The 23,640-nt window shown below is 45.2% G+C and overlaps 1 protein-coding gene across 5 annotated transcripts; it reads left to right on the top strand.

Moving 5' to 3' along the window:
• Positions 1-1,710: 1,710 nt before the first annotated feature.
• METTL13 (methyltransferase like 13) lies at positions 1,711-17,992 on the top strand. 5 transcript variants are annotated; one of them, XM_011962303.1, is made up of 9 exons: positions 1,855-1,999; positions 2,179-2,311; positions 3,921-4,680; positions 6,091-6,290; positions 7,952-8,147; positions 10,686-10,850; positions 12,286-12,504; positions 14,680-14,811; positions 16,760-17,990. In XM_011962303.1, the coding sequence occupies exons 3-9, from the start codon at positions 4,026-4,028 to the stop codon at positions 17,032-17,034; spliced, it is 1,842 nt and encodes a 613-aa protein (XP_011817693.1). In that variant the 5' UTR covers positions 1,855-1,999; positions 2,179-2,311; positions 3,921-4,025; the 3' UTR covers positions 17,035-17,990. The 5 variants fall into 5 exon arrangements, with proteins under 5 accessions (XP_011817690.1, XP_011817694.1, XP_011817692.1 ...); XM_011962301.1 differs by having other exon boundaries at positions 1,922-1,999; positions 2,117-2,311; XM_011962300.1 differs by having other exon boundaries at positions 1,711-2,311; positions 16,760-17,992.
• The last annotated feature ends 5,648 nt before the right edge of the window (positions 17,993-23,640 follow it).

The raw sequence follows: 23,640 nt of genomic DNA on the forward strand, positions 1-23,640 counted from the left end.
TGATCTCAAGTGATCAGCCCGCCTCGGCCTACCAAAGTGGTGGGATTACAGGCGTGAATCACCGCGCCCGGCTGCGATGGTGTTTTGCTTCTTTGGAATTGTGTAGCACATTCAGTACCAACTGATGTCCTCTGCTCTCAATAAGTGCTTCCTAAAGAACCCACATTTCACCCATTTGGAACCTTGCATGGTGTAGTAGCTGAAGCTACTTCAAGGACTCCTCTTTATCTTGGGTAGAAAGGAACAATGTGAACTCAGCAAGGGGAGCATGAAAACAGATTTTCTCTTATGTTACTTGTAGAAAGCTTTTAGATTTACCATTGAAAATAGCGAATTTGGAACCATATCCATTTTGACTTATCTCTTAATTGTATTTTAAAACAGTGGTTCTAAGTGTGGTTCCGGGACCAACATCATCAGCATTGTGGGAACTTGTTAGAAACACAAATCCTTGGGCCTCACCACTGAACTAATGACTCGGAATTGGGATGTGACTGGGGGAATTCTGTGTTTTAACAAGTCCTCCAGGTGATTCTGATGCATGCCAGTTTGAGAATCACTTTTTAAAACCAATATTTAAGTCCAATCTAACCTACTTAATTATTAACAGTCTACCTATCTACCTGTGCTAGTGTAGTATATAACAGCCCACAGTACACATGCTCAATTCCAAGCCTATCTGCTCTCCTCAATCTATATACTTCTCCTGCAATTTATCATGGTGTGAAAGGCGCAATGATACACATATTTGGTCATTTTCAAATAGTGCCTGGGTTCACACCAGTCATCCCAGCACTTTGGTAGGCTGAGGCGAGATGATCACTTGAGTTTGAGACCAGCCTGGATAACATGACGAAACCCCATTTCTGCCAAAAAAAAAAAAAAAAAAATTAGCCACGTGTAGTGGTGTGCACCTGTATTCCCAGCTACTTGGGAGGCTGAGGTGGGAGGATCCCCTGACTCCTGGGAGGTGGAGACTGCAGTAAGCCATGACTGCACCACTGCACTCCAGTCTGGGCGAGAGTGAGACCCTGTCTGAAAAAAAAGTGCCCTTCACAGAAGCTTCCTCAGGGTATTAGCATGAGCATGTGAAAGTACAGTATGTTTATCAAACAATAAAATAAGCAGTTACAGGTAACCTCAGAATAACAAGGAGGCCAATTATCAAAATGAAAGGCTAGAGTTTTGCATGCTGTGCTTTGAGGGGAGAAGGAAGAAGGAGGGGAGGCACCTCTGAATGCCTAGTTGTTACTTTTTCCTCCTGAATTTTCACGTTATTACACTTTTGATAGCAGAATCCTGTATTTTGGTGCAGAGGTGGCAAAATAAGGCGGGGGCTGGTGGTGCGCAGAAGCTGACAAGGTTAGAATGTGCAGCGTTTTTACGACTGACTGGCTTTACTCATTTCCTGCCTCACTTCTCTCCGATCTGCATAGGTTTTTCTTTTCATCTTCCTCTAGCAGTACGCTCCCGTCTGCCGCGCTCCGCCCCTGTGTGGCGCACGATCGCAGTCAGTCGATTAAGCCGGCTCCAACACAAAGCGGACGCCGAGCCCGGGAAGGAAGCGCGCTCTCCGCCCCGCCTAGAGGGAAGGCCCAGCCCCAGCGCAGCAGCGCTCCCTCGGCACCCGGCCGTGACCTAGTTCTCACAGAGGCCCGGCCTCTTCCGCCAGAACTGCGGCCCGCGGTCCAGCCCCGTCCCGTGAATGGTCGGCCGGCCTCACGTCTAAAAAGCGTTTAGGTGCCTGCGACTGAGCCTCCGGAGAAAGGCGAGCACGTCTCAGCCAATGAGGTGATAGAAATGCAAAGCAGCGACCAACGACTAGCTGGGATGGGCTGGGCCGGCTGACGAATCACGAGGCCTCGCACCCGGATATGGTTGCTGGGCTCGGAAATCTAGCTCGGGAAAAGCGTGAGGGACTCTTCACGTGGGGCAAGGACAGCAGGCGCGGAGGAGGGGGCGAGCGTGTGTGAGATTCAGTGGCCCGTGCGTTTGTCGTGTAAGGGTCATCCAGGGGGAGCAAATCAATGTGGCTGTTTTTCCGTGGAAAGAATTGCCACTGCAGTGTCCCGGAGCCTGCGTGTGGTGGGCAAGCTCCTCAGATGGTACCTCACAGGGAGTAGGGGAGTCTTGAAAACGCAGCTCCGGCGGTAGGAACATGAACCTCTTACCTAAAAGTTCCAAGGAGTTTGGCTCCGTTGACTACTGGGAGAAGTTCTTCCAGCAGCGAGGAAAGAAAGCCTTCGAGTGGTATGGAACCTACCTGGAACTGTGCGGGGTGCTACACAAATACATCAAGCCCAGGGAAAAGGTGAGGAGCGCGGCCTGTCAGCCCTTCGTACGTGGTCCGGAAGATGGGAACTAGTAACAGGAGTCTTGCACTTGGTGGACAGTGACAGGCGGGAGGACCCTAGCTGGAGGCATATTTCAGTATTTCCTGAATTGTTCCTGCTAAAAGACAAACTAAAATACTCTTTCAGCCTGGGCGTGGTGGCTCACGCCTGTAATCCCAACACTTTGGGAGAGCGAGGTGGGAGGATCGCTTGAACCCAGGAGTTAGAGACCAGCCGGGGGAACATAATGAGACCTCGTCTCTACAAAAAATAAAAAAAAATTAGCTGGGCGTGGTGGCGCGCATCTGTAGTTCCAGCTACTCGGGAGGCTTAGGCGGGAGGATCGCTTGAGCCCAGGAGGTTGAGGCTGCATTTAGCCATGATCACTCCACTGCACTCCAACCTGGGTGACAGAGTGAGATGCTGTCTCAAAAAAAAATTTTTTTTTAAAGGTTTTCAGGTAATAAACCTCCCACCCCAGCTCATTCTTGGATTAATAACCCTACTTGAAGAGTGACTTCCAATCTTCTGTCACTGTGCATTCCTGTGCAACCTGCAGCAGGTGTGACTTTGTGTATGAATTTGTTTTTCAAATAGTTGTTCAGTGCTCCCCGAGTTTCAGGCACTGTGCCCAGTCCTTAAGCTATAAGAGCATTAAGACATAAACCCTGCACATGTTCCAGAAGTGAAACGTGATAAGTACAATAATGGGTTTGGTAATAGGTGAGATTGTACTGGAGGTTGGGAAGGAGGAAAGTTAGAAAACTAACATTTGTGGGTAAGCTTTATGTGCCAGGCCTTTTTAGGGTGCCGTGTATATGCATGTGCAGTCTTTGAATTCTCATCATAAACTCAGGTGAGTGGCCCTGCATGCATTTTACAGATGAGGAAACTGAGGCCCTGAGAGCCACTTTTTTTTTTTTGCCCAAGATCATGCCCAACTGGTCATGTGGGGATTTAAACTCAGGCCTGTCTGGCTCCAAAGCATATGCATATCTCTTTGTACCATGCTTTTCCAGAGATGGCAATATCAGAATTTCTAAGTTTGAATGGGAGATTGCTCCCTGGAGAGGGAGACAACAATCTGAATTTTAAGTTTGGCTTCAGAAAATAGCTGAATATCATGAGATGGAATCTGTGATGGAAGTAAGATTCGAATCCTCCCAAAGTGTACTTTATTGTCTAATGTAGCCAAAGGCATGAGTAGATTGAGGAAATAGGGTTATTCCCGGCCTAAGATTTCAACTGTAACTCTATATTTGGATTCTCTGACTTCCTATTAATTCCCGAGTAATAAGTGCATGTTTTAGAGAAAAGAACAATTATGATTAATTTGTTTCTGCAACACAAAGCCCATTCTTATATAACTTGTATTCTAGCTGAATGTGGTTTTCACTAGCGAGTATATATGTGATGTTTCAAGATAGAGTCTAGAATCAACTCTACAATGTTGCTCTTTCCCTGGTAGTAGCATCTCCACCTTCTGCAAATGTGCCTCAGCCGAGGTGAGACTTGATTCCTTGAAGTAACTGAAGCACAGTCCTTTGCTTTGATTACCTCGCTCTTGTCTGCGAATTTTTTCTCCAGGTGCTGGTGATTGGGTGTGGCAACTCAGAACTGAGTGAGCAACTGTATGATGTGGGCTATCGGGATATAGTGAACATTGACATCAGTGAGGTTGTCATCAAGCAAATGAAGGAATGCAATGCCACCCGACGGCCCCAGATGAGCTTCTTGAAGATGGACATGACGCAGATGGAGTTTCCTGATGCCTCGTTCCAGGTGGTGTTGGACAAGGGCACCCTGGATGCTGTCCTGACAGATGAGGAAGAGAAGACCCTGCAACAGGTGGACAGGATGCTGGCTGAGGTTGGCCGTGTCCTGCAGGTGGGCGGTCGCTATCTCTGCATCTCCCTGGCTCAGGCTCACATCCTGAAGAAAGCAGTGGGCCACTTCTCCCGGGAGGGGTGGATGGTGAGGGTGCACCAAGTGGCCAACAGCCAGGACCAGGTGTTGGAAGCAGAGCCTCAGTTCTCCTTGCCTGTCTTTGCCTTCATCATGACCAAGTTCAGGCCAGTCCCTGGCTCTGCCCTTCGGATCTTTGAGCTGTGTGCTCAGGAGCAGGGCAAGCCTGTGCGGCTGGAGAGTGCCGAGCGGCTGGCCGAGGCGGTGCGGGAGCGGCAGCAGTATGCCTGGCTGTGCAGCCAGCTGCGCCGCAAGGCCAAGCTGGGGAGTGTGTCTCTGGACTTGTGCGATGGGGACACGGGGGAGCCACGCTACACCCTCCACGTGGTGGACAGCCCCACTGTGAAACCATCGCGGGACAATCATTTTGCGATTTTCATCAGTGAGTTGGGATTGTTCCCTCTCTTCCCTGGAGGGGCTGGCTTACAGGGGCTGGGACTTGGGCTTGGGCTGGGGCTGGGGCTGGGGCTGAGGCTGGGCTGGGGCTTTGGTGGGATTCTTGACTATTTTTATCTTGCAGGGGTTTGTACTTCCAGAGGATTATACTACCCAAGGCATGATGAAAGGAGAGTAATAGCTCTCTAGCAACCTACTGCGAGTTGAGACCTATTCCTTCTCATTTGTCATTGCAAAGGCTTGATGAAGTGTGAGAAGGGGGCTGGTAGGGGAGAGAGAGAATAGAGATACATTTAGGAGGTCACATATGACATAGCGATGCTAGTTACTTTGTAGAATGGAGTAATGGAAGTAATGCTGGACTAGCAAGTCCAAGACATAGGTTCTAGTCCCAGCTGTAGCCTGTGAGCTGCAGGACCTGGGGAAGTTGCTGTGCTTGTCTGCAAAATTTAGAGAGGCAGCATAGGATAGCAGCTAAAAAAGTGAGTTCTGGAACCAGACTGTTTGGGTTTCAGTTTTGGCTCAGTCGTTTCCTGATGGTATGACATTAGACAGGTTACTTTTCTTTCTCTGCCTTGGGTTTTCTTACCTATAAAGTGGGAGTGTAAGTCTGGTATAGTTGTGAGAAGTATAAAAGCTCTTAGAAATGGTACCTGGCCTTGGAAGTGCTGTGTAAATATTAACCATTATTATTGAAAGCAGTAAGTGATACCAGATTTACCTTAAAAAGGATAAAAAAGATAGTAAGAGGAAATGCTTTCAAAAGTAGAACATTCTAGACAAATGCAAAGTGTTTATGGTCTTGGTGTTATGGTAATTTGTTTCCTGGTGACTGAACCAGTTTTTCAAGTATTCTAAAATTCTATCTGTCCATGTGTGGAAATAAATAGTGCAGTGAATACAAGTGTGGGTAGAGTCTGGGGCTAGACTGCCTGGGTTTGAGTCCCAGCTTCATCATTTACTTATTGTGTGAAGTTGGGCAAATAGTGTAACTTCTGTTTCTCAATTTCCTCATTTGTAAAAATAGGGATAATACTACTACCTGTAGCTTGGGCTGTTGGAGGATTCCATTAATATATATTTGTCAACAGCTTGGAGTCATGCCTGGCATGACTTATTTGTGTTGGCATTATTGCTGTTTTTCTTGTGGTAGGTGCCTGCCTCCTTCCCCTACAGACATGCCCACACTTCTTCTCCACCCTTGGTCCTGCGTCTTGTCTGATGGGCTGCTTTGCCCTAGGTGTTGTGAACTGGAGAGTCGTTAGCTCCTCAGTGGGTCACAGTTGGGGAAGATGCTGGTCTTGGACAGGGACTGGCTCCCTTCCATTTGGGCCATATTGGTTGTGGGCTTGAACACTCTTTCCAGGACTCCCTGTAACCAAGTTCTTTTTTCTAGTCCCCCAGGGCCGGGAGACTGAGTGGCTCTTTGGCATGGATGAGGGCCGGAAACAGCTGGCGGCCAGTGCTGGCTTCAGGAGGCTGATTACAGTGGCCCTTCACCGAGGTCAGCAGTATGAAAGCATGGACCACATCCAAGCTGAGCTGTCAGCTAGAGTCATGGAGCTGGCCCCAGCTGGGATGCCCGCCCAGCAGCAGGTAACACAGCTTTCGTACAGCTTTCATGGGTCTCTGAGGTCATGTTAGCAGCCAGGGAGGCAAAGGAAGCCTTGGCAGGAGCTAGGACTAGAGTCTGTGACTCTCATCTAATCCTGGATGGGTATCAGCAGCTAAGGGTTACATGGCAGGGAAACACTGTCCTTTGCCCCAGGCAATGAGAGGAAAGCGAGTACAGTAGGGTCTGTGTCTGGGGGAGCCTCTCAGACTCGATAGACATGGCAGGACGGAAATGCTCTACACATTGCGGGCTCCAGTTCTTCTTAATTTGAGTTGCTTTGACTGTGGGTTTCTTCTGCCACACTTGTTGAACTGGATTTTCTTGGTCATTTTGCTTCTTAGAACTATCATTAGCTGAGGGTATAAATGGGAAAGGGCCAAAACAGCTCAGCACAGTTATCCAGGTATTCACGTTGCTGGTCAGGTGTTTTACTGGGAAGGAAACTGAAGGTTTTTGCCTAAATGGTGATATGGTATTATCAGTTAACACCAACTGTGCCATCCTGGTCACCGTGGGTAATGAACAAGTGATTTTACTGCAAGAACCTTATGCTGAGGAGTTGATCCTTTTTTTTTCTTTTTTGAGATAGGGTCTTGCTCTGTTGCCCAGGCTAGACTGGAGTTCAGTGGTGTGATCACGGCTCACTGCAGCCTCAGCCTCAACCTCCTGAGTGCAGACCATCCTCCCACTTCAGCCTCTGGTAGTAACTGGGACTATAGGTGCAAACCTCCATACCTGGCTGGTTTTTTTACATTTTTTTTAGAGACAGGGTCTCCCTGTGTTGCCCAAGCTTTGATCCTTCTTGATAGGTGGGAAAGCAAAGGTATCTAGAGGCTTGGTGCAAATAGTAACAGATCTGAAAAAAAGAACCTAGGCTTCTGGGTTCCTGGCCTGTGGTTCTGTCCACTAGGCTGACTTGTGTTTATAGAAGAATGTGTGTTTGATTCTTCCTGGCCAACTTGGGGTTGGTGACCCCTATTTCAGGAAGCCCAGATCCTCTGGGGAGCTTCATTTGTGACCTCTCACCAGTGCCTTGAGTCTGCAGGGTCAGGAGATACTGGTGATTATTAAAGAGTCTTATAGGTCTTTAAAAAAAGAAATAGATATAAAGATAGGGGGAAGGAGTGGGAAAGTTTAGGGGGAAAGTATATTTTTCTCCTAAGGTTTAGAAAAATGGGGGAAAAATAGATGAGAATAATTAGGGGAAAGGAAAATGTCTCTAGATTTGGAGTGGTTGTTTCCCCCATGGATTTTGTTATCTTTATTCTTGTGTAGATTCCTTCTCATAATCACAGCCTCTTCCTGAGGGTTCCCTCTAGCTTTTGTTATCCTGGACTATTGAGAGTTCTTTTAGGGTTTACTGATGAGAAACCCCTAAAAGAACTTGGGGAGAATCAACTGCATCTCACTAGTTGTTTGGAAGATATTTAGGTGTTCAGTTGATTTTCAAAAGATGAATTAAACCTCTCAGATCGGTTCAAAGGCTCCAGAAAAGTGCTTTCATAGAATGGCAAATCTTTGGAGTAGTTGTTGTTTAGAACCATGGTATAGGGATATATACACACAAAGGGGAAGGGGTTATAATTTCTCTTATCTCTTAAATGAACTACTGTTTTGACCACATCTCTGGTTGTACCTTCAGGTGCCCTTTCTGTCCGTGGGTGGGGACATTGGGGTCCGGACTGTTCAGCACCAAGACTGCAGTGCCTTGAGCGGTAACTATGTCATCGAGGACGTGCAAGGGGATGACAAGCGATACTTCCGGCGACTGATTTTCCTTAACAACAGGAATGTGGTGCAGTCAGAAGCCAGGTTGCTAAAGGATGTGTCTTACAAAGGTGAGGTGTCATAGGCGCGGTGGTGGGACCCAGGTGGCCGTGGCATGGACTACATTTCCTGGGAGCTTGGCCGAGATGTAGAATGGACCTGGGTGTCTGTGAATTTTTAACCATCTGTACTCTTAGGGTGTGAGCAGCGATAAGCAGAGTACATTCTGTTCTTGAGCAGAGTCTGGCTCTGAAGTGATAAGGGGCGTGGGTAGTGAAACCAAAGACATGTAATAATCGCCTTAATATCTTCAGTTTAAAGGCATCTATTTTGCAGGTGCTCCATGTACATCTGTGTATTGTTTCAGTAGGCCTCTGTGAGGTGAGCCAGAACCATGGAAGTTGCAGGTGAGCCCTGCCCTCCATCGTGTGACTCACCTGTTTCAGAGGGTTTTGGAGTTGGCGGGTGACTTAGAGGCCATCTAGTATAGCAGTGTTCAGTAGAACCATCTGTGATGAAGGAGATGTTTAGTATCTGAGTTTCTAACGTGGTCGTGACTAACCTTATGTAGTGCTGAGCATTTGGAATGTGGCTAGTGTAACTGAGGAACTGAATTTTTATTTTCTTTAATTCTAATTAATTTACATTTACATTTCAACAGACACAGGGGGCTAGTGGCTAGTATTGGACAGTGTAGATCTAAACCATCTCTTCTAGGATCCCTTTAAGTGGTCTCCCAGCTGTCACTCAGAAACTCCCCCTGATGGGGAATCAATAGTTTGTTTTTACCTGTGTTTCTCACAGGCTGTGTTAGTTTGTGTTTTAAAGGTGATAGTTGCTCATTGAAATCACTTCAGAAGTCAAATGTAAAGAGTGAAAAGTGAATGCCCCTCACCTCTCCATCTCTAGTGCCTTTTGCCTGTCTGAGGCACAGAGATTCAGGGATGGAAGCTGAAATGGCTCTCCTGATTCTCAGTTGTTCCCTTTGCCGGACTTGCCTGCCCTCATAGCAAGGCCATCTGGGAGGAGGGTGGAGACAGAGAATTCAGACGCTTGAGGTCGTGGACTTGCTCTGAACTAGGATCAAGTTACCCAGCAAAATGGCTTTTTTCTTTAAGGGTTTTCCCTGGCCAAGAGCACCCAAGATTGTTGGGTTTCTGCCCTATTGTTTGGTCACTCTGGCTACAGGTTGGTCCAGTTTCATCTTACTAAAATCTCAGTAAAATTGCTTAAAAGGACATTTTGCCCCTTTCAGTTTGGGTTTCAGGTTTTTTCACCGTTGTCATGTTCCTTGACTTCTTGGTAGCACCTTGTTCTCATGGAAAGAATGTTCCCTCTCATGGGAGTATTGGTGAGCAAGAAGGAGAGCATATTAAAAAGTGATTTAATATCTCTGAAAAGCACCCTGACCGCACTCATCAATACCTTTTGCTGCTGGGGAATGCAGCTGATCCCTATGAAGACACAGCCGTCTGTTTAGTATGATACCCTGGAGCAGTGAAGGGAGTGGGGAGAGGGAAAGTGGAGTGGCTTTTTCGGATTTCTTTCTTTTTGAATACTTGTGATTTTCTTCTTCAGCAGAGGTTGGTAGTGCTACCTGTGTGGCATAGCAGAAAGGTGATAGGTGATGGAGACAGGCAGTCCAAGGTTCAACTCCTGTCTCTACCATCTGCTGATTCCCTATTTACTTAACACTTCAGTGGCTCAGTGTGTTCATGTGCCAAGAATTGGAATGATAAGGTTGTCAGAAGAGCGAAAAGAGTAAAAGTTACAGTATAGTAATTGGCACATAGGAGGTGATTAGTAACTTTACCTTTCTTTAAAAGACTTTATGAGTAATCTTTTCTCCTGTTAGTGGCCTTACATTTCTCAGAGGGGAGGTACCAGGGCTCCTCAGTTGAGTTTTCCCAGGTTTTTGAGTGTGCATTTGCCATTTCCTTTTCCAGCTTCCTTGCATCCATTGTATATGTTAAATGTTTAACAACTGTCTCTTTGTGGGGCAGGGTAGGGGGGGCACATCCTGATTTATAGTGTTTCAGTTCTCTAGTATAAATACCACCACTGTGTGTGTTTGTTTTACGTTGCTTATAAAGGAATACCCGAGACTGGGTAGTTTATAAAGAAAAAAAGTTTATTTTGGCTTATGGTTCTGCAGACTGTACAAGAAGCATGGTACCAACATCTGCTTCTGGTGAGGATTCAGGAAGCTTACAATTATCACAGAAGGTGAAGGGAGAGCAGGCACATCACATAGCAAGAGAGGGAGCAAGAGAGATGCCAGGCTTTTTTCAACAACAGCTCTGGAGTGAGAACTCACTCTATACCATGGGGAAGGCACCCAGCCATTCATGAGGGATCTGCCCTCATGACCAGCATGGTGGCTCCGACATTGGGGATCACATTTCAACATGAGACTTGTAGGGGACAAACGTCCAAATGATTTCACTATGGCCAGTTTCAGGCTATTAACATGATGTCAACCAGTTTGCAAAATTTTAACGATTAGGTTTTTTGAGTCTATTCAAGCCATCTGGAGTACACTGCTGCTGGTAACACTTGCTTCCTGAGGACTAGTGTACTAAGCATAGAACTTCATATCTCTTGTTTAGCCCAGAAGAAGCGGAAAAAGGACAGGAAGAAGCAGCGGCCTGCTGATGCGGAGGACCTCCCTGCAGCCCCGGGGCAGTCCATTGATAAGAGTTACTTGTGTTGTGAACACCACAAAGCCATGATCGCTGGCCTTGCCCTGCTGAGAAACCCAGAGCTACTCCTAGGTGAGAGAGATGTCACTGCCTTCCATAGAAGGGAGCATAAAAATTACAGACCTAAACAATTGGTGTCACCTGCATTGTAGTTGAGGAGCAGCGATTATAAGCTGACAATGTATCTTTCTTCATCTCAACCATGTTAAAAGTTAATGAGCATTCTGATTAACTGTTGCCTCAAACTCAACCTGTTATATTGAAATTGTATTGAAATATGTTAGGGTCTAAATGGCATTTTTTCTGTTCATTTCTTTTTAAAATTAAGGTATATCGTATATTCAGTGAGACATGTAAAAATACACAGAGTTTAATTGTTCAGCTTTTCTATAATGCATTATTTGAACATAAGATGCAATTGTATCTTGAAGTTCTACTTTCTAAAAAGATTCATATTATAGTTAATGCAGTCGTAGCCTTATTACTAATAGATAAGTAATATGGATTACTTATCTGATACAGATATGGATCTGACTGCATTAGTAAAAATGTTCATGTTTCTGTCTGTGATTATAACCGTTTTCACCTGAAGTCCCTCAATGTGCCTTCTTGGAACACCCTGTACTGTTGTCCTATCGTAGTGTTGATATATGTCACTAGAATCTCAGTTCTTAGATTGAATTCTCAGGGTCTGTCTCCTTTGGGTGACTTGTTTTTTTGTTGTCTTCCTTCGATCCCCCTGTGGTGGCTGTGCTCTGTGCTCAGGAGCAGGAGTGGGGCCTTTGTTTTCCTGTGATGTGTGGAACTTGAATGGCTTACCCTTACTTGGTGAGGGTGTCTGAGAAGACAGTGTGGCCTTTTGAGTCAGGGGCAAGGGGCATTGCACTTCTGCTGCCTTTTAATCATGAGCAAGATTGCTTGGCCACTCTTCCTCCCTTTCCTAGAGAGGGTCTAATAACTCTTATAGTGAGGAATCTTCTTTTTTTTGAGACGGGGATTCACTCTTGCCCAGGCTGGAGTGCAGTGGTATGATCACAGCTCACTGCAGCCTTGACCTCCTCAGGCTCCCCGCTCAGCTTACCATGTAGCTGGTACCACCGGTGTGTGTCACCATGCCCAGCTGATTTTTCTACTTTCTATAGACAGGATTTCGCCATGTTGCCCAGGCTGGTCTCGAACTCCTGAGCTCAAGTAATCTGCCCACTTCGACCTCCCAAAGTGCTGGGATTACAGGTGTGAGCCACTGCCCCAGCCACTTTGAGATCTTTAAGAGACAATAATAATAACACACTAGTTCACCTTCTGGATCTAGTCATCATGAATCCAGGATTGAGTTATCAGATGTCGAATTGACTCTTAGATTTCTGGAATGAGACAGGGAGACCTCTAAATCTTGTATCCCCTGAGTGGAGACAGTGAGCTCACCTACGCTTTTGTCTTCCCTGAGGCTGGTACAGAATTTTCCAGTGAACAGGTGGCAATGTGATGCTCTATTCTTTTCTTACAGAGATCCCACTGGCATTGTTGGTGGTAGGCCTGGGCGGAGGCAGCCTCCCCCTCTTTGTCCACGATCATTTCCCAAAGTCCTGCATCGATGCTGTGGAGATCGACCCCTCCATGTTGGAAGTGGCCACCCAGTGGTTTGGCTTCTCCCAGAGTGACCGAATGAAGGTCCACATTGCAGACGGCCTGGACTATATTGCCAGCCTGGCAGGAGGAGGAGAAGGTACTGCTCTTGGAGCATTTGAAGAGGTGTTGAAGGATGATTGGTCTGACATTGTCAGACCCGTAAGGGCCTCTACAGTTTATCTCTAAGAGAGTGGCATGAGTTCATTCCAGTCTTCAGCCTGTTCATTTGTTGATATACTTACTCACTAGAGTACCAGCTATATGCTTAGCACTGTGTCAGGTATGAATGTATAGCAATAAGTAAAACAGGCCATTTCTGCCCTTATGGTGCTAACAGACCAGTGGGCTTTTTTCTGACCTGTAACCTTGTCATTTCCTCACCATCTTAAGAAACCTGAAGTCTAACTGGCAAAGAAACAGAAGAAAAGGTGGAATGTGTGTTGGGAAGTGTTTCTTGTAAATATTTCAACTGGAGGTAAAGCCAGAAATAGAGCAAAACAGTATTCATGTAAGATCAGTGGTTTACAACCTCAGGGTCCGACATTTGGTAATGTATGGAGACAATTTTTGGTTGTCACAGATCAAGGGGTGAGGGATGTTGCTACTGACATCTAACTGGTAGAGATCTAGGATGCTAGTAAACATTTTACAATGTGCAGGACAGGCACTGATGATAGAATTATCTGGCCCAGAATTTCCATGGTGCTGAGGTGGAGAAACCTTGATGTAGATGCTACTCTATGGGAATTCCGATAGGCCTTCTGCAACTAGAATTAAGGTTCCATTTGTTCTAGTAATTTGCATCCCAGATTTAGGACAAAAACCATAAGCATAATAATTTTCTGCAAAATACTAGGGACAGTAACTCTGCTTATTATACAAATAGGCTGCTGGTGACTTTAGTACTTTCTGGAGCTTAAGTCCTTCGGGGAGAAGGCAGTTAGGTTGGTTCAGTTCTGCTGGGGAGCTCAGGACACCCTTCCTGGTCTACTTATTCCATAACAGATACTCTGGTCTCATTGGATTAGAATATTTTCCAGTAAGAGTGTGGCAAACTAGGATGCGTGGGACGAGTATTGAACAGATGCTATCTTAATTTTAATTGCAAGCTGAATTCAATTATAACAGTTTCACAGGTTCCCTCTCTGAGGCTGGGGTTAGTTTAGGTGCCCAAGCCCAGATAGCTAATACGGTGAAGTATTTACAACAGTGCCGTGCACATGGTAAGTACTTAATCCACGATGTTACTGCTGTTATTATCTATAGATTAAATTTCAATGGCTCTGCCTGTCTTCTGTAACACTAAAATGTTTCAGATTACTGGAGGGCTCAAGGCTGCAAATGCAGGCTATTGTTTTCCTCGGACTTTGATGAGCCAACATGTTCTCTTTGTAAGAAACCAAAATCAGATCTGTGCTATGAACAATGATAAGCATGCAGCAGTCCTAATTAAATACTTATTAATTATTGAATAATTACTACCACAGTCTCAAAATTTTCTAAAAACATGTCAGTGGCATTGGAGACCTACCCCTTCTAAAAGCAATTTAACATTATAGTAAGGAGCAGATCCAATTCTTCATCAGTTCTTTCTCACCCATTTAGCAAAATCATTTCTTTCTTGAGTCAGCTCTTGTTTATGGAACTATAAAGATAACACTAACTGAAATTTCAGAACATTTTCTCCTATGAGGTAAAATACGCTGTTTTCAGAGTTAAAAGTTACCATTTACTGGGTCAGCCTTTAAAGGCTTAGTCAGCTGCTTTGTCTAGATCAGTGGTCCTCAACTCTGACTGTATTTAGAATTACCTGGAAAGCTCAAGAAAAATACCAGAGGCTTCCCATCTCTTCTCCCATCTGCCCCCTACCACCCCAGGATGTTTTATTCTGTTGGTCGGGAGTGTAGTCCGCATTAGAAGCTTCCCAAGGTGATTGTAATGTTCTGCCACAGTCAGAAGCCACTGGTGTTGATAGCCTCTTAACCAAGAAATACTCATGCTAAAGTGGACCCCATTAATGTTTTTGCCTTTCGAAGGTGCTTTTAAATGTGGAAGAATGTTCCATCTTTACTATGGTACACTCTGAACCCTGATGACAAGGACTGCCCTGGGCCATGATGTCAGTGCCCTTATAGGCAAACCACATCCTCCGTGTCATCCTTCTGACTTAGTCACCATGCCCACCACTGGTAAAGAGGAGGTATAGTGTAGGAATGTAAATGGTATTATTTTATCCAGCAAAGACAAGGACTTGTTTCCTTCTTTTTCCCAGCACCGCCTTGCTACGATGTCATAATGTTTGATGTTGACAGTAAGGACCCAACACTGGGAATGAGTTGTCCACCCCCAGCATTTGTGGAGCAATCTTTTCTACAGAACGTTAAAAGCATCTTGACTCCTGAAGGTATGGAGAACAAAAGGTTGGAGAGGGAGGAGGGAAGGGACCATTAAAAAAAAAATTTATCTTTTTAATGAAAAATGCACAGAAGTACGAGCTTGATCAGCTTTTCCAAATTGAATACACCCATTTACTAGCACCAGACACAGAAAATTTCCAGCTTGCCAGAAGTCTATCTCTTATCCCCTTTCAGTAACTTGTCCTCACAAGAATAACCACTATCTTAACATCTGTCCTCCCAGCTTAATTTTGCCTGTTCTTATTGTTTATATAAATGGAATCATATGGAATGTTGGAATGTTCTTTTTTTTTTTTTTTGAGACAGGGTTTTGCTTGTTTCCCAGGCTGGAGTGCAGTGGCATGATCATGGCTCACTGTATCCTCAAACTCCTGGTCTCAAGGAATCCTCCCACCTCAGTCATCTGAGTAGCTGGGACTACAGGTGGATGCCACCAGGCCTGGCTAATTTTTTTATTTTTATTTTTTGTAGAGACAGGATCTCACTATGTCGTCGAGGCTGGTCTCAAACTGCTAGCCTCAAGCGATCCTCCTACCTTGGCCTCCCAAAGTGCTGGGATTACAGGCATGAGCCACTGCACTTGGCTGAATGTATTCTTTCAGTGCCCATTTTCTTTCACTCAACATGATGTTTGTGAGACTCATTCACAGTGTTGTGTTTACATGACTTATTTTTATTGCTGTGTTGTATCATGTGACTTAACGCCATTCATTTATCCATTCTGCTGTTGGTATTTGGTTTGTTTCCCGTGTGGGCCTATTATAAGTAGTGCTACCGTTAGCATGTTAGTATATGCCTTTTGATGAATTATGTTTCCACATCTCTTGGGTATATACACAGGGTTGTAATTGCTGGATCATAGGTTATGGGTATGTTTGGCTTTTGTAGATGCTACCACACAGTTGTACAAAGTGGTTGTAGCAGTTCACACTCCCACTAGCATGGTGATGCCAGTTACTCCCTGATGCTTCCTACACGTGCTGTACTAGGCAGTGTGTTATGTAATCTTCATAGCAGTCCATTGTTTGAATGAGGAAACTAAGGTTGAAGATTTGCCAAGGTGACGCAAGGTAATAGTTGGGGCTCCAACCCAGTGCCTTGTCACCTCAAAACTGGAGCCTTTAATCCCTATGTTAACAGCCCTCTAGGTGTTTTTGAGTTGGTGTAAGGCACTGTGGTAACTGACTTGATTTGGAATCTTAATTGTCAGAAGTCACGGTAACGTTGGCCCTCTCACTGGTTAATAAATACTCTATGGTATGTATGTCAAGAATGTAATATCCCTGTGGAGTTGGTAAATTTTACTTTGTAGGGAATCACTTTCTATGAATTGATTGAGACAAAGTCTCATTCTGTCACCCAGGCTGGATTTTGGCTCACTGCAACCTCTGCCTCCCGGGTTCAAGAGATTCTCCTGCCTCAGCCCCACTAGCAGCTCCTGCCTCAGTCTCCCTAGCAGCTGGGATTACAAGGGTCCACCACCATGCCCAGCTAATTTTTATATTTTTAGTAGAGCCGGGGTTTCACCATTTTGGCCAGGCTGGTCTCAAACTCATGACTTTGAGTGATCTGCCTGCCTCAGCCTCCCAAAGTGATATGATCATAGACATGAGCCACCGTGCCTGGCTGGGAATCACTTCTTTCTCAAAGCAATTCTTTGGGAAACTGAGGCGTGGAGAATGGTAAGATAATGTGTGAGTAGCACAGAAGAGCAAGAAATAAAGCTGAAGTTTGTTTATGGCTCACATGCTCCCCATGCTTTTCTCCATCTGCCTTTCTATGCTGTGTATTCTCTGCAAACTCACCACCATCATAAGTGTGTTTTAGTCCACCAGTCTCCCTGGGACAAGAATTGGTATTTTCCTCAAAGCCGATCCTTATCTTTGATATATCTCCTGATGTGAGGTCATTCTGACTTTTCTTCCTACCCTGTAGGTGTTTTTATTCTCAACCTCGTGTGCCGAGACTTGGGGCTAAAGGACTCAGTGCTGGCTGGGCTCAAGGCAGTGTTTCCCCTCCTATATGTCCGGCGAATTGAGGGTGAAGTGAATGAGATCCTGTTCTGTCAGCTGCACCCTGAGCAAAAACTTACCACACCAGAGCTCCTAGAAACAGCCCAGGCTTTGGAGCAGACCCTGAGGAAGCCTGGGAGGGGTTGGGATGACACGTATGTCTTGTCAGATATGCTCAAGACGGTGAAGATTGTGTGATTGCTTAGGCCAAGCAGCCCTCCTGCCTAGACTGACCTTGGACTCCCAGCCTGCCAGAGATTGAAGAAATACAACGCACAGTACTTTTTAAGCTTCATATTATTCTTGGTTTCACACTCAGCTACATGTGACCTCCAGCTTGGTGAGGTTGCCTGAAGATTAGGGAAAATAAAAATGTCCTTCCCATCTTGTCCTCTTTAGTACCACTTGGGTTGGTTCGTCTTTGCTTCCCACACCATGTCCTTGTGTAGAATTCCCTACTGAAGCCCCTAGCACACACTGCATGCCTTAACAAGTATGTGCAAGCCCCTCAGGATTCAAGACAGCCAGATTTTATTGCATCTCTACTTATACTGGTTTGCTTTTGATTTATTCCTCTATTAGTTCTGTAGGAGTGATCTCAAGTGAGATAGCAGAGCAAGATGCCAAAAGACTATAAACAGAGTAAGGTTTCTATAGATGTGAGACAGATCTGAGAGAGCATTTACTTTGTCTCCCTGTGGATGAAACTGCTGCTGAGTTCCAATTTTTAGGAATCTGCTAACCCACTTCATTATTTGACAGCTTTCCTTGATGACCCAAACGTCACAGCCTAAGCCATTTGTGTTTTGCTCAGTGGAGGGAGTGTATGGACCCGGCCCCATGGCTTTGCATGTCAGAGACCTGGCAGACTAAAGGCTCTGGTGTTTGTTTACTCACATTCGTTGAGTGACAGCTATGTGCCAGACTCTGCGTAAAGAGTGTTGGCAAAAGTGAAAATGTTTAAGAATGACCAAAAACATTACTAATGAAAGTTAATGTGTTCCAGGCATTCTTCTAAGTGGTTTACATGCACTGTCTCATTTAATCTGAGATAAAGGATAGTGAAGCCCAAACTATACCTAAACCCAAATCTCACTTGGCTGGAAACATCAATCTTAACCATTTACTGAGAACCATTAAACCAATGATTCCAAGACTGGCTTGAATTTTGTCTTTCGTAATTATACCAAGGTTGATTTAATGAGCAGTGCCGTGGAAAATAGGAATTGTCACCATTCACCACCTGGCTCATCTTTCCACAGGCCCTTTAAAAATGGACCCCGACCTTTCAGGTGAAGCATACCGATGCTCTTCAGCCTACGATGGGGTTATACCCTGATAAATCAATCATAAATAGAAAATGCATTTAATACCCTGATAACCCGTTGTAAACTTGAAAAGTTATAAGTCAGAGACTGTCTGTATTTCAGTGAGGTTGTCATCCTTGGAAAATAGTGTCAGTCCATTAAGGAGAGGAGGGAGTGCAGAGAAGCATTTTTAGATCTTATCCATTAGAAATACTTGGTGCTCTTTCTTTAGGCCGGAATCTTCCCCTGGAACCCCATAATGCGAAGATTATCCCTCATGTCAGATCTGTGTACCCCAGAGGACCTTACTTGGCAAGTCCTTTCTTTTTTCTTCTTCTTTTTTTTTGAGACAGGGTCTCTCTGTCACCCAGGCTGGAGTGCATTGGTGCCATCACGGCTCACTGCAGCCTTGACCTTTTGGGCTCAGATGATCCTCCCAACTCTCAGCCTCCCAGGTAGCTGAGACTACAGCATGTACCACCACACCTGGCTCATTTTTTTGTAGAGACACAGTTTCGCCATGTTGCCCAGGCTGGTCTCTGACTCCTGGGTTGAAGCCATCCACCTGCCTTGGCCTCCCAAAGTGTTGAGATTACAGGCGTGAGCCACTGCGCCTGGCCACTCTATTTTTTATTTTTTTTTTCAATCTCTGAGTTTGTGCAGTATCGGGATGGGTTATAGAGGCCCAGGGTCTGAGTCAGAGGAGCTTGTCTGTCTGTCCTTGGTCAGATCACCCTCATGCTGTGCAGAGTTTGGAGCAGCACATTTGGGTGGCACGGCCAAGCTCTGGGCATTATCAGAATGATAAGGTCTCAGTTACATCTTAGGGAGAATGGTCCACAGAGTTAGGCACGGATTTACATGTCGCTTCCCACATTCGGAGGTAGGCACTCATGGGTGATGATTATCAAGACTTAAGTATAAAAGAAGAAGGAAATTGGTTATGTGCTGAAGGCTTGAGAAAGACCAAGGGACAGGAGTCAGTTTTCAGCTTAATTTCCTACAAAGGAAATTTGTACCAATGGAGACCAGCGTGTTCACCAGAACACTTGGTGGCTGCAGGCTGCTTACTCAAACCCTAGTCTGACTCCCCTGTGGAGCTTGCTGGATTGTGAGGAAAGTTGTGTGTGTACAGACAGCCATTGCCCTGAATCCCATCTTTTCCACTGGAGAGCTTTTCGCTTTTGCACTAATGACAGGCAAATGGTTCCTTATGGAAATTTTGCCTAACTTCAGGGGTGAGAGCTCTAGAGGAGGGGGGAGGGTTGGAAGCTTCGATGCCTACCAGACCAAGCAAGTAACAAATATGTGGAGCGAGTGAACCAGGTATAAAACAAAAAGGCTAGGATGAGACCTGTGGCAAACCAGAGAATAAATGTCTCCTCTAAAGGCAGTGGCTGTCCCAGCTGAGTTGTCTTGCAGGAGCACTGTCTTAGCATAGCTAGGTCTTTAAGAGAAGCCAGAAATCTCGTGTGTGTGTGTGTGTGTGTGTGTGTGTGTGTGTGTGTGTGTTGACGTTAAAATGTTGGCCAATCAGTATACATCTTCAAGCTATAATCTATTTTGCATAGAGACAGATTATGGGGGAGACAGCCTACAAAATGCCTGAGAATCTGGCATGCACCCAGGTTCTGAGTACAAAACAAGGAGCAAGCTGATAGCAATGAGTTACAAAAGTCTGGAAAAGTCTTATCTATGACCTCAATTTTCTTTAATGGCTACAGCTGAGTGGGGATGGTCCCATCATCCTTGGGAGAGTGTACAATTTAGCTTCCCAGGACTATCAGAGAACTGAATGAGAATAAATCACATGACAGTTTGCGCCTCCATCCCCCCATCCTAGACAAGTTCTGTGACAATGTAAAATTGGTAAGGCTGCCTATTGCCCTTCTCTGCCTTTTTGCCCTTGTTCCCCACCAATTTTTCAGTGGTGTGCCTCCAGTCTTCTGTCATGGCTGCCTGCTAACTGGGCCTCTTCTCTAAGTCTGTCTTCTTATGGGTTGGGTAGACCAGTAGTTATTCTTTGTTTTTTTTTTTTTGAGAAGGATCTCACTCTGTTGCCCAGACTGGAGTGAAGTGGCATGATTTTGGCTTACTGCCACCTCTGCCTCCCAGGCTCAAGCAGCCCTCTCACCTCAGCCTCCTGAGTAGCTGGGACTACATACAGGTGCACACCACCATGCCCAGCTCATTTTTGTATTTTTGGTGGAGACAGGGTTTCACCATGTTGTCCAGGCTGGTCTCGAACTCCTGGGGTCAAGCAATCTGCCTGGCTTGGCCTCCCAAAGTGCTAGGATTACAGATGTGAGCCACGGTGACTGGCACAACCAGCAGTTATTCTCAGCTGCACATTGGAGTCATCCGATATGGTAAGCAAAATAATGTTCTCCCAAAGATGTCCATGTCCTAATCCTTGCAAACCTAGGAACGTTACATTACATGACACGACAAAGGGAAATTAATGTAGCGGATGGATTTGATGTTGCTAATGAGTTGTCTTCAAAATAGGGAGATTATTTTGAGTAATCAAATACAGATACTTGGTGGACTCCACATGATCTCAAGAGTCTTAAAATGTGGAAGAGGGAGGCAGAAGAGTCAATGTCAGAGTGAAGCAATGTGAGGAAGACTCACCAGTCATTGCTAGCTTTGAAGACCATAGGCCACTAGCTGAGGAACGTGGGCAGCCTCTAGAAGCTGGAGAAGGTAAGAAAACTAGCGCTTCCCTAGAGCTTCTGGCAGGGAGTGCAACTCTACCAATACTTGAGTGTAGCTCAGTGAGACCCATTTTGGGCTTCTGATACGGAACTGTAAGATAATGAATTTGTGTTGTTTTAAGCCCCTACATTTGTAGTAACTTTACAGCACCCCTAGAAATGGAATTTACCTGGGAAGCTTTAAAAAATGCCTAGGCCTGGCCCCTACCCCCACAGACTCTGATTTAATTGGCCTGGTGTGCAGCCTGTGCATCAGAATTTTAAAAAAGCTTTGCAGGTGATGGATGCTGTTTTGCAGCCAAAATTGAGGACCCCTGGGGTAGAGGTTCTGTGGATGGATATATTACAAGGTAAGGAGGAAGGAATTGCTAGTCTCATTAATGACTGCTGGCTTAGCTCTGAAATGCAAACATCAGCAGTCACTTGGTAATTGGAACATACTCCCCTCCCACCTTCACACTAGCCCACACCTTTTAGCTCTTTGCCCTTTGAGTGGATGGCAGTAGTGTGAGGAGTCAACTTGTTGCATTGGGCGATTTTCTCCATGGGGCACAGCACCCTCACTCCCTGCTATCATTGGGCCCTGAGTGTACCTCCTAAGGACTGCTTAATAAAGCTCAAAGTCTAGCAAACCGTAAGTCATGCAGTTTCCCTCTTGTGGCTTGTCTTGCCATTTGGTTCCTGCAGATTTGTTAACAGCTAAATGGTCGATCATAAAAAGAATCATTAAGTTGGATTTTTCTTCTTTTTATACCCAATTGGCATTTTTTTGGAGAGGTTGTTCTGTGCCAGACACTGTGCTTGTGCTAATAAAAAGAAAGACAGCTTCTGCTCACCAACCAGCTGGGGAGAACAAATTACACAGCATGTGGATGACTTCAGCAACCACCTGTGCATAAAGTGTAAGGGCAGCATACAAGATGGTCAGATGTTTGGTAAGAGTCTTCTTAGATCCTCTCGCTGGGCAGACAAAAAAATTCAGCCTCAATAAAAACTGCCCCCTTAAAGTGACAGAAGGCTGGGCTCATGGTTTTGTTTTTCCATCCCGGGTCTCACTTGGTTCCTGTGCTTCCCACTAGATGGCACTAGAAATCACATTTAAGTGCTTGGGTGTTGTAAAAAATTCTTCTTGGGAACATGGCACTTCCAGGGGCTCTTTCACTTGAGCCATATTTCCTGTGTCTTTCTCTGGTCAGTAAAGACAGACTTCTACTTTACCTATTGTTCTCTTGCTTCACCTGGTAGCCTATGCCCTCTGCTCTTCCACTGTCACCTGTTTTCCTTGCCATGCACATGGAGACAGCACCATTTTCTCCAACAGTGGAAGCCCGTATAAGGCAGAGATCCTTTTACCCCTACATCCCTGATTTTAGAAGTAATGGCAGGAAATACAGCAATGGAATAATGCTAGTAAGACGTGAAGCTAGCGGCATATAAGAAGAAAATGTAACAACATACATCTGGGCCTGAGCTGGCATGTCTTCAAGTTTTCTGCCAAGATGGAAGTCATTTTTATCATAGTAGTAGATTGGTAGATAAATGCTGATAGAAGTAAAATTTGATTGAAATAATGGATTTTTTTTTTTTTTGGAAACCTACCTGTAGTGGATTGAATAGTGGCTCTAAAAAGAAATATCCAAGCGTTAAACCCCAGAACCTATAAATGTGAGCTTATTTGGAAAAAGGGCCTTTGCAGATTTAATTAAGAATCTCAAGCGGAGATTATGTTGGATTGGCTTGGACCTTAAATCCAATGATAAGGACTTAGAATGGAAGGGGAGATGAGACAAGGGAGACACGGGAGAAGGACATATGAAGACAGAGGTAGACTGGAGAGACATCCCCACAAGCCAAAGAATGACAAGGATTGCTAGCAGCTACCAGAAGCTAGGAAAGAGGCAAGGAATGATTCTCCCTCAGAGCCTCCAGAGGGACCCACCTGCTGACACTTTGCAGACTTCTGGCCTTTACAGTTGTGAGAGAATAAATGTCAATTGGCTTAAGCCATCAAGTTTGTGGTAATTTGTTTCAGCAGCCTTGGGGAATGAATATATAGCCTAAAAGGGCTTTGTGCCACCCCACAGAACCATTAATGCTAGTCTCATTAGTGACTGCTGGTTTAGCTCTGAATGCAAACATCAGCAGTCACTTGGTAATTGGAATATATTCCCCTCCCACCTTCACACAAGCCCACACCTTAGCTCCTTGCCCTTTGAGTGAATGGCAGTGGTGTGAGGAGTTTGGCCTCCCAAAGTGCATGGGCTCTGGGCCACATGCTACCCCAGATGTGTTTAGCCTTCACCAGACATTTTAAATAAAATCGATAGATTAGAAAATCATTTTATACAAAATCTTTAAAATTTCTGGATTCTTTTGAGAATTTAGAAGTTCCTGTGATGACAGGTCCATGTTCATGCTGGGCTGGAACTGGCAAGCATGTGTGCCTTGTGGATGGGTGGTGTTTGCCATAGTCCTCACTGCTTTCTGTGTCTTTCCTGCATTTATGTTACTTGCCTGGTCCTGCAGGCATTTTAGTTTGTAGCTCCTACAAATGTGGCAGGATAGGTAGGCTGGGAGACACAATCCCTTCTTTAGAATATGGGGAAAGGAGTCCCTGGTTTTGTAGTCAGTAGTTCTGGGTGTTTTTTTGTTATATAGCAGCACAGCTTAGAAGGTGGTTTCAAAATCTGGTTGCACAACAAAACCATCTGGGGTCCATTTCCTATGTACTGATTCTGGACCATATCCCAGACCTACTATGTCAGAATCTTGGGCGGGGG

The sequence above is a fragment of the Colobus angolensis genome, unplaced genomic scaffold (genome assembly GCF_000951035.1).
Source record: "Colobus angolensis palliatus isolate OR3802 unplaced genomic scaffold, Cang.pa_1.0 Scaffold59, whole genome shotgun sequence".
NCBI classification, from domain to species: domain Eukaryota; kingdom Metazoa; phylum Chordata; class Mammalia; order Primates; family Cercopithecidae; genus Colobus; species Colobus angolensis.

What these genes read in the sequence shown, in the direction of transcription:
- METTL13 (XM_011962300.1), top strand. Translation starts at nt 2,159, where the DNA reads ATGAACCTCTTACCTAAAAGTTCCAAGGAGTTTGGCTCCGTTGACTAC. An exon ending in TCATTTTGCGATTTTCATCA is followed by an intron (nt 4,681 to 6,090) that starts GTGAGTTGGGAT and finishes TCTTTTTTCTAG; the next exon opens with TCCCCCAGGGCCGGGAGACT. An exon ending in CCTGGCAGGAGGAGGAGAAG is followed by an intron (nt 12,505 to 14,679) that starts GTACTGCTCTTG and finishes TCTTTTTCCCAG; the next exon opens with CACCGCCTTGCTACGATGTC.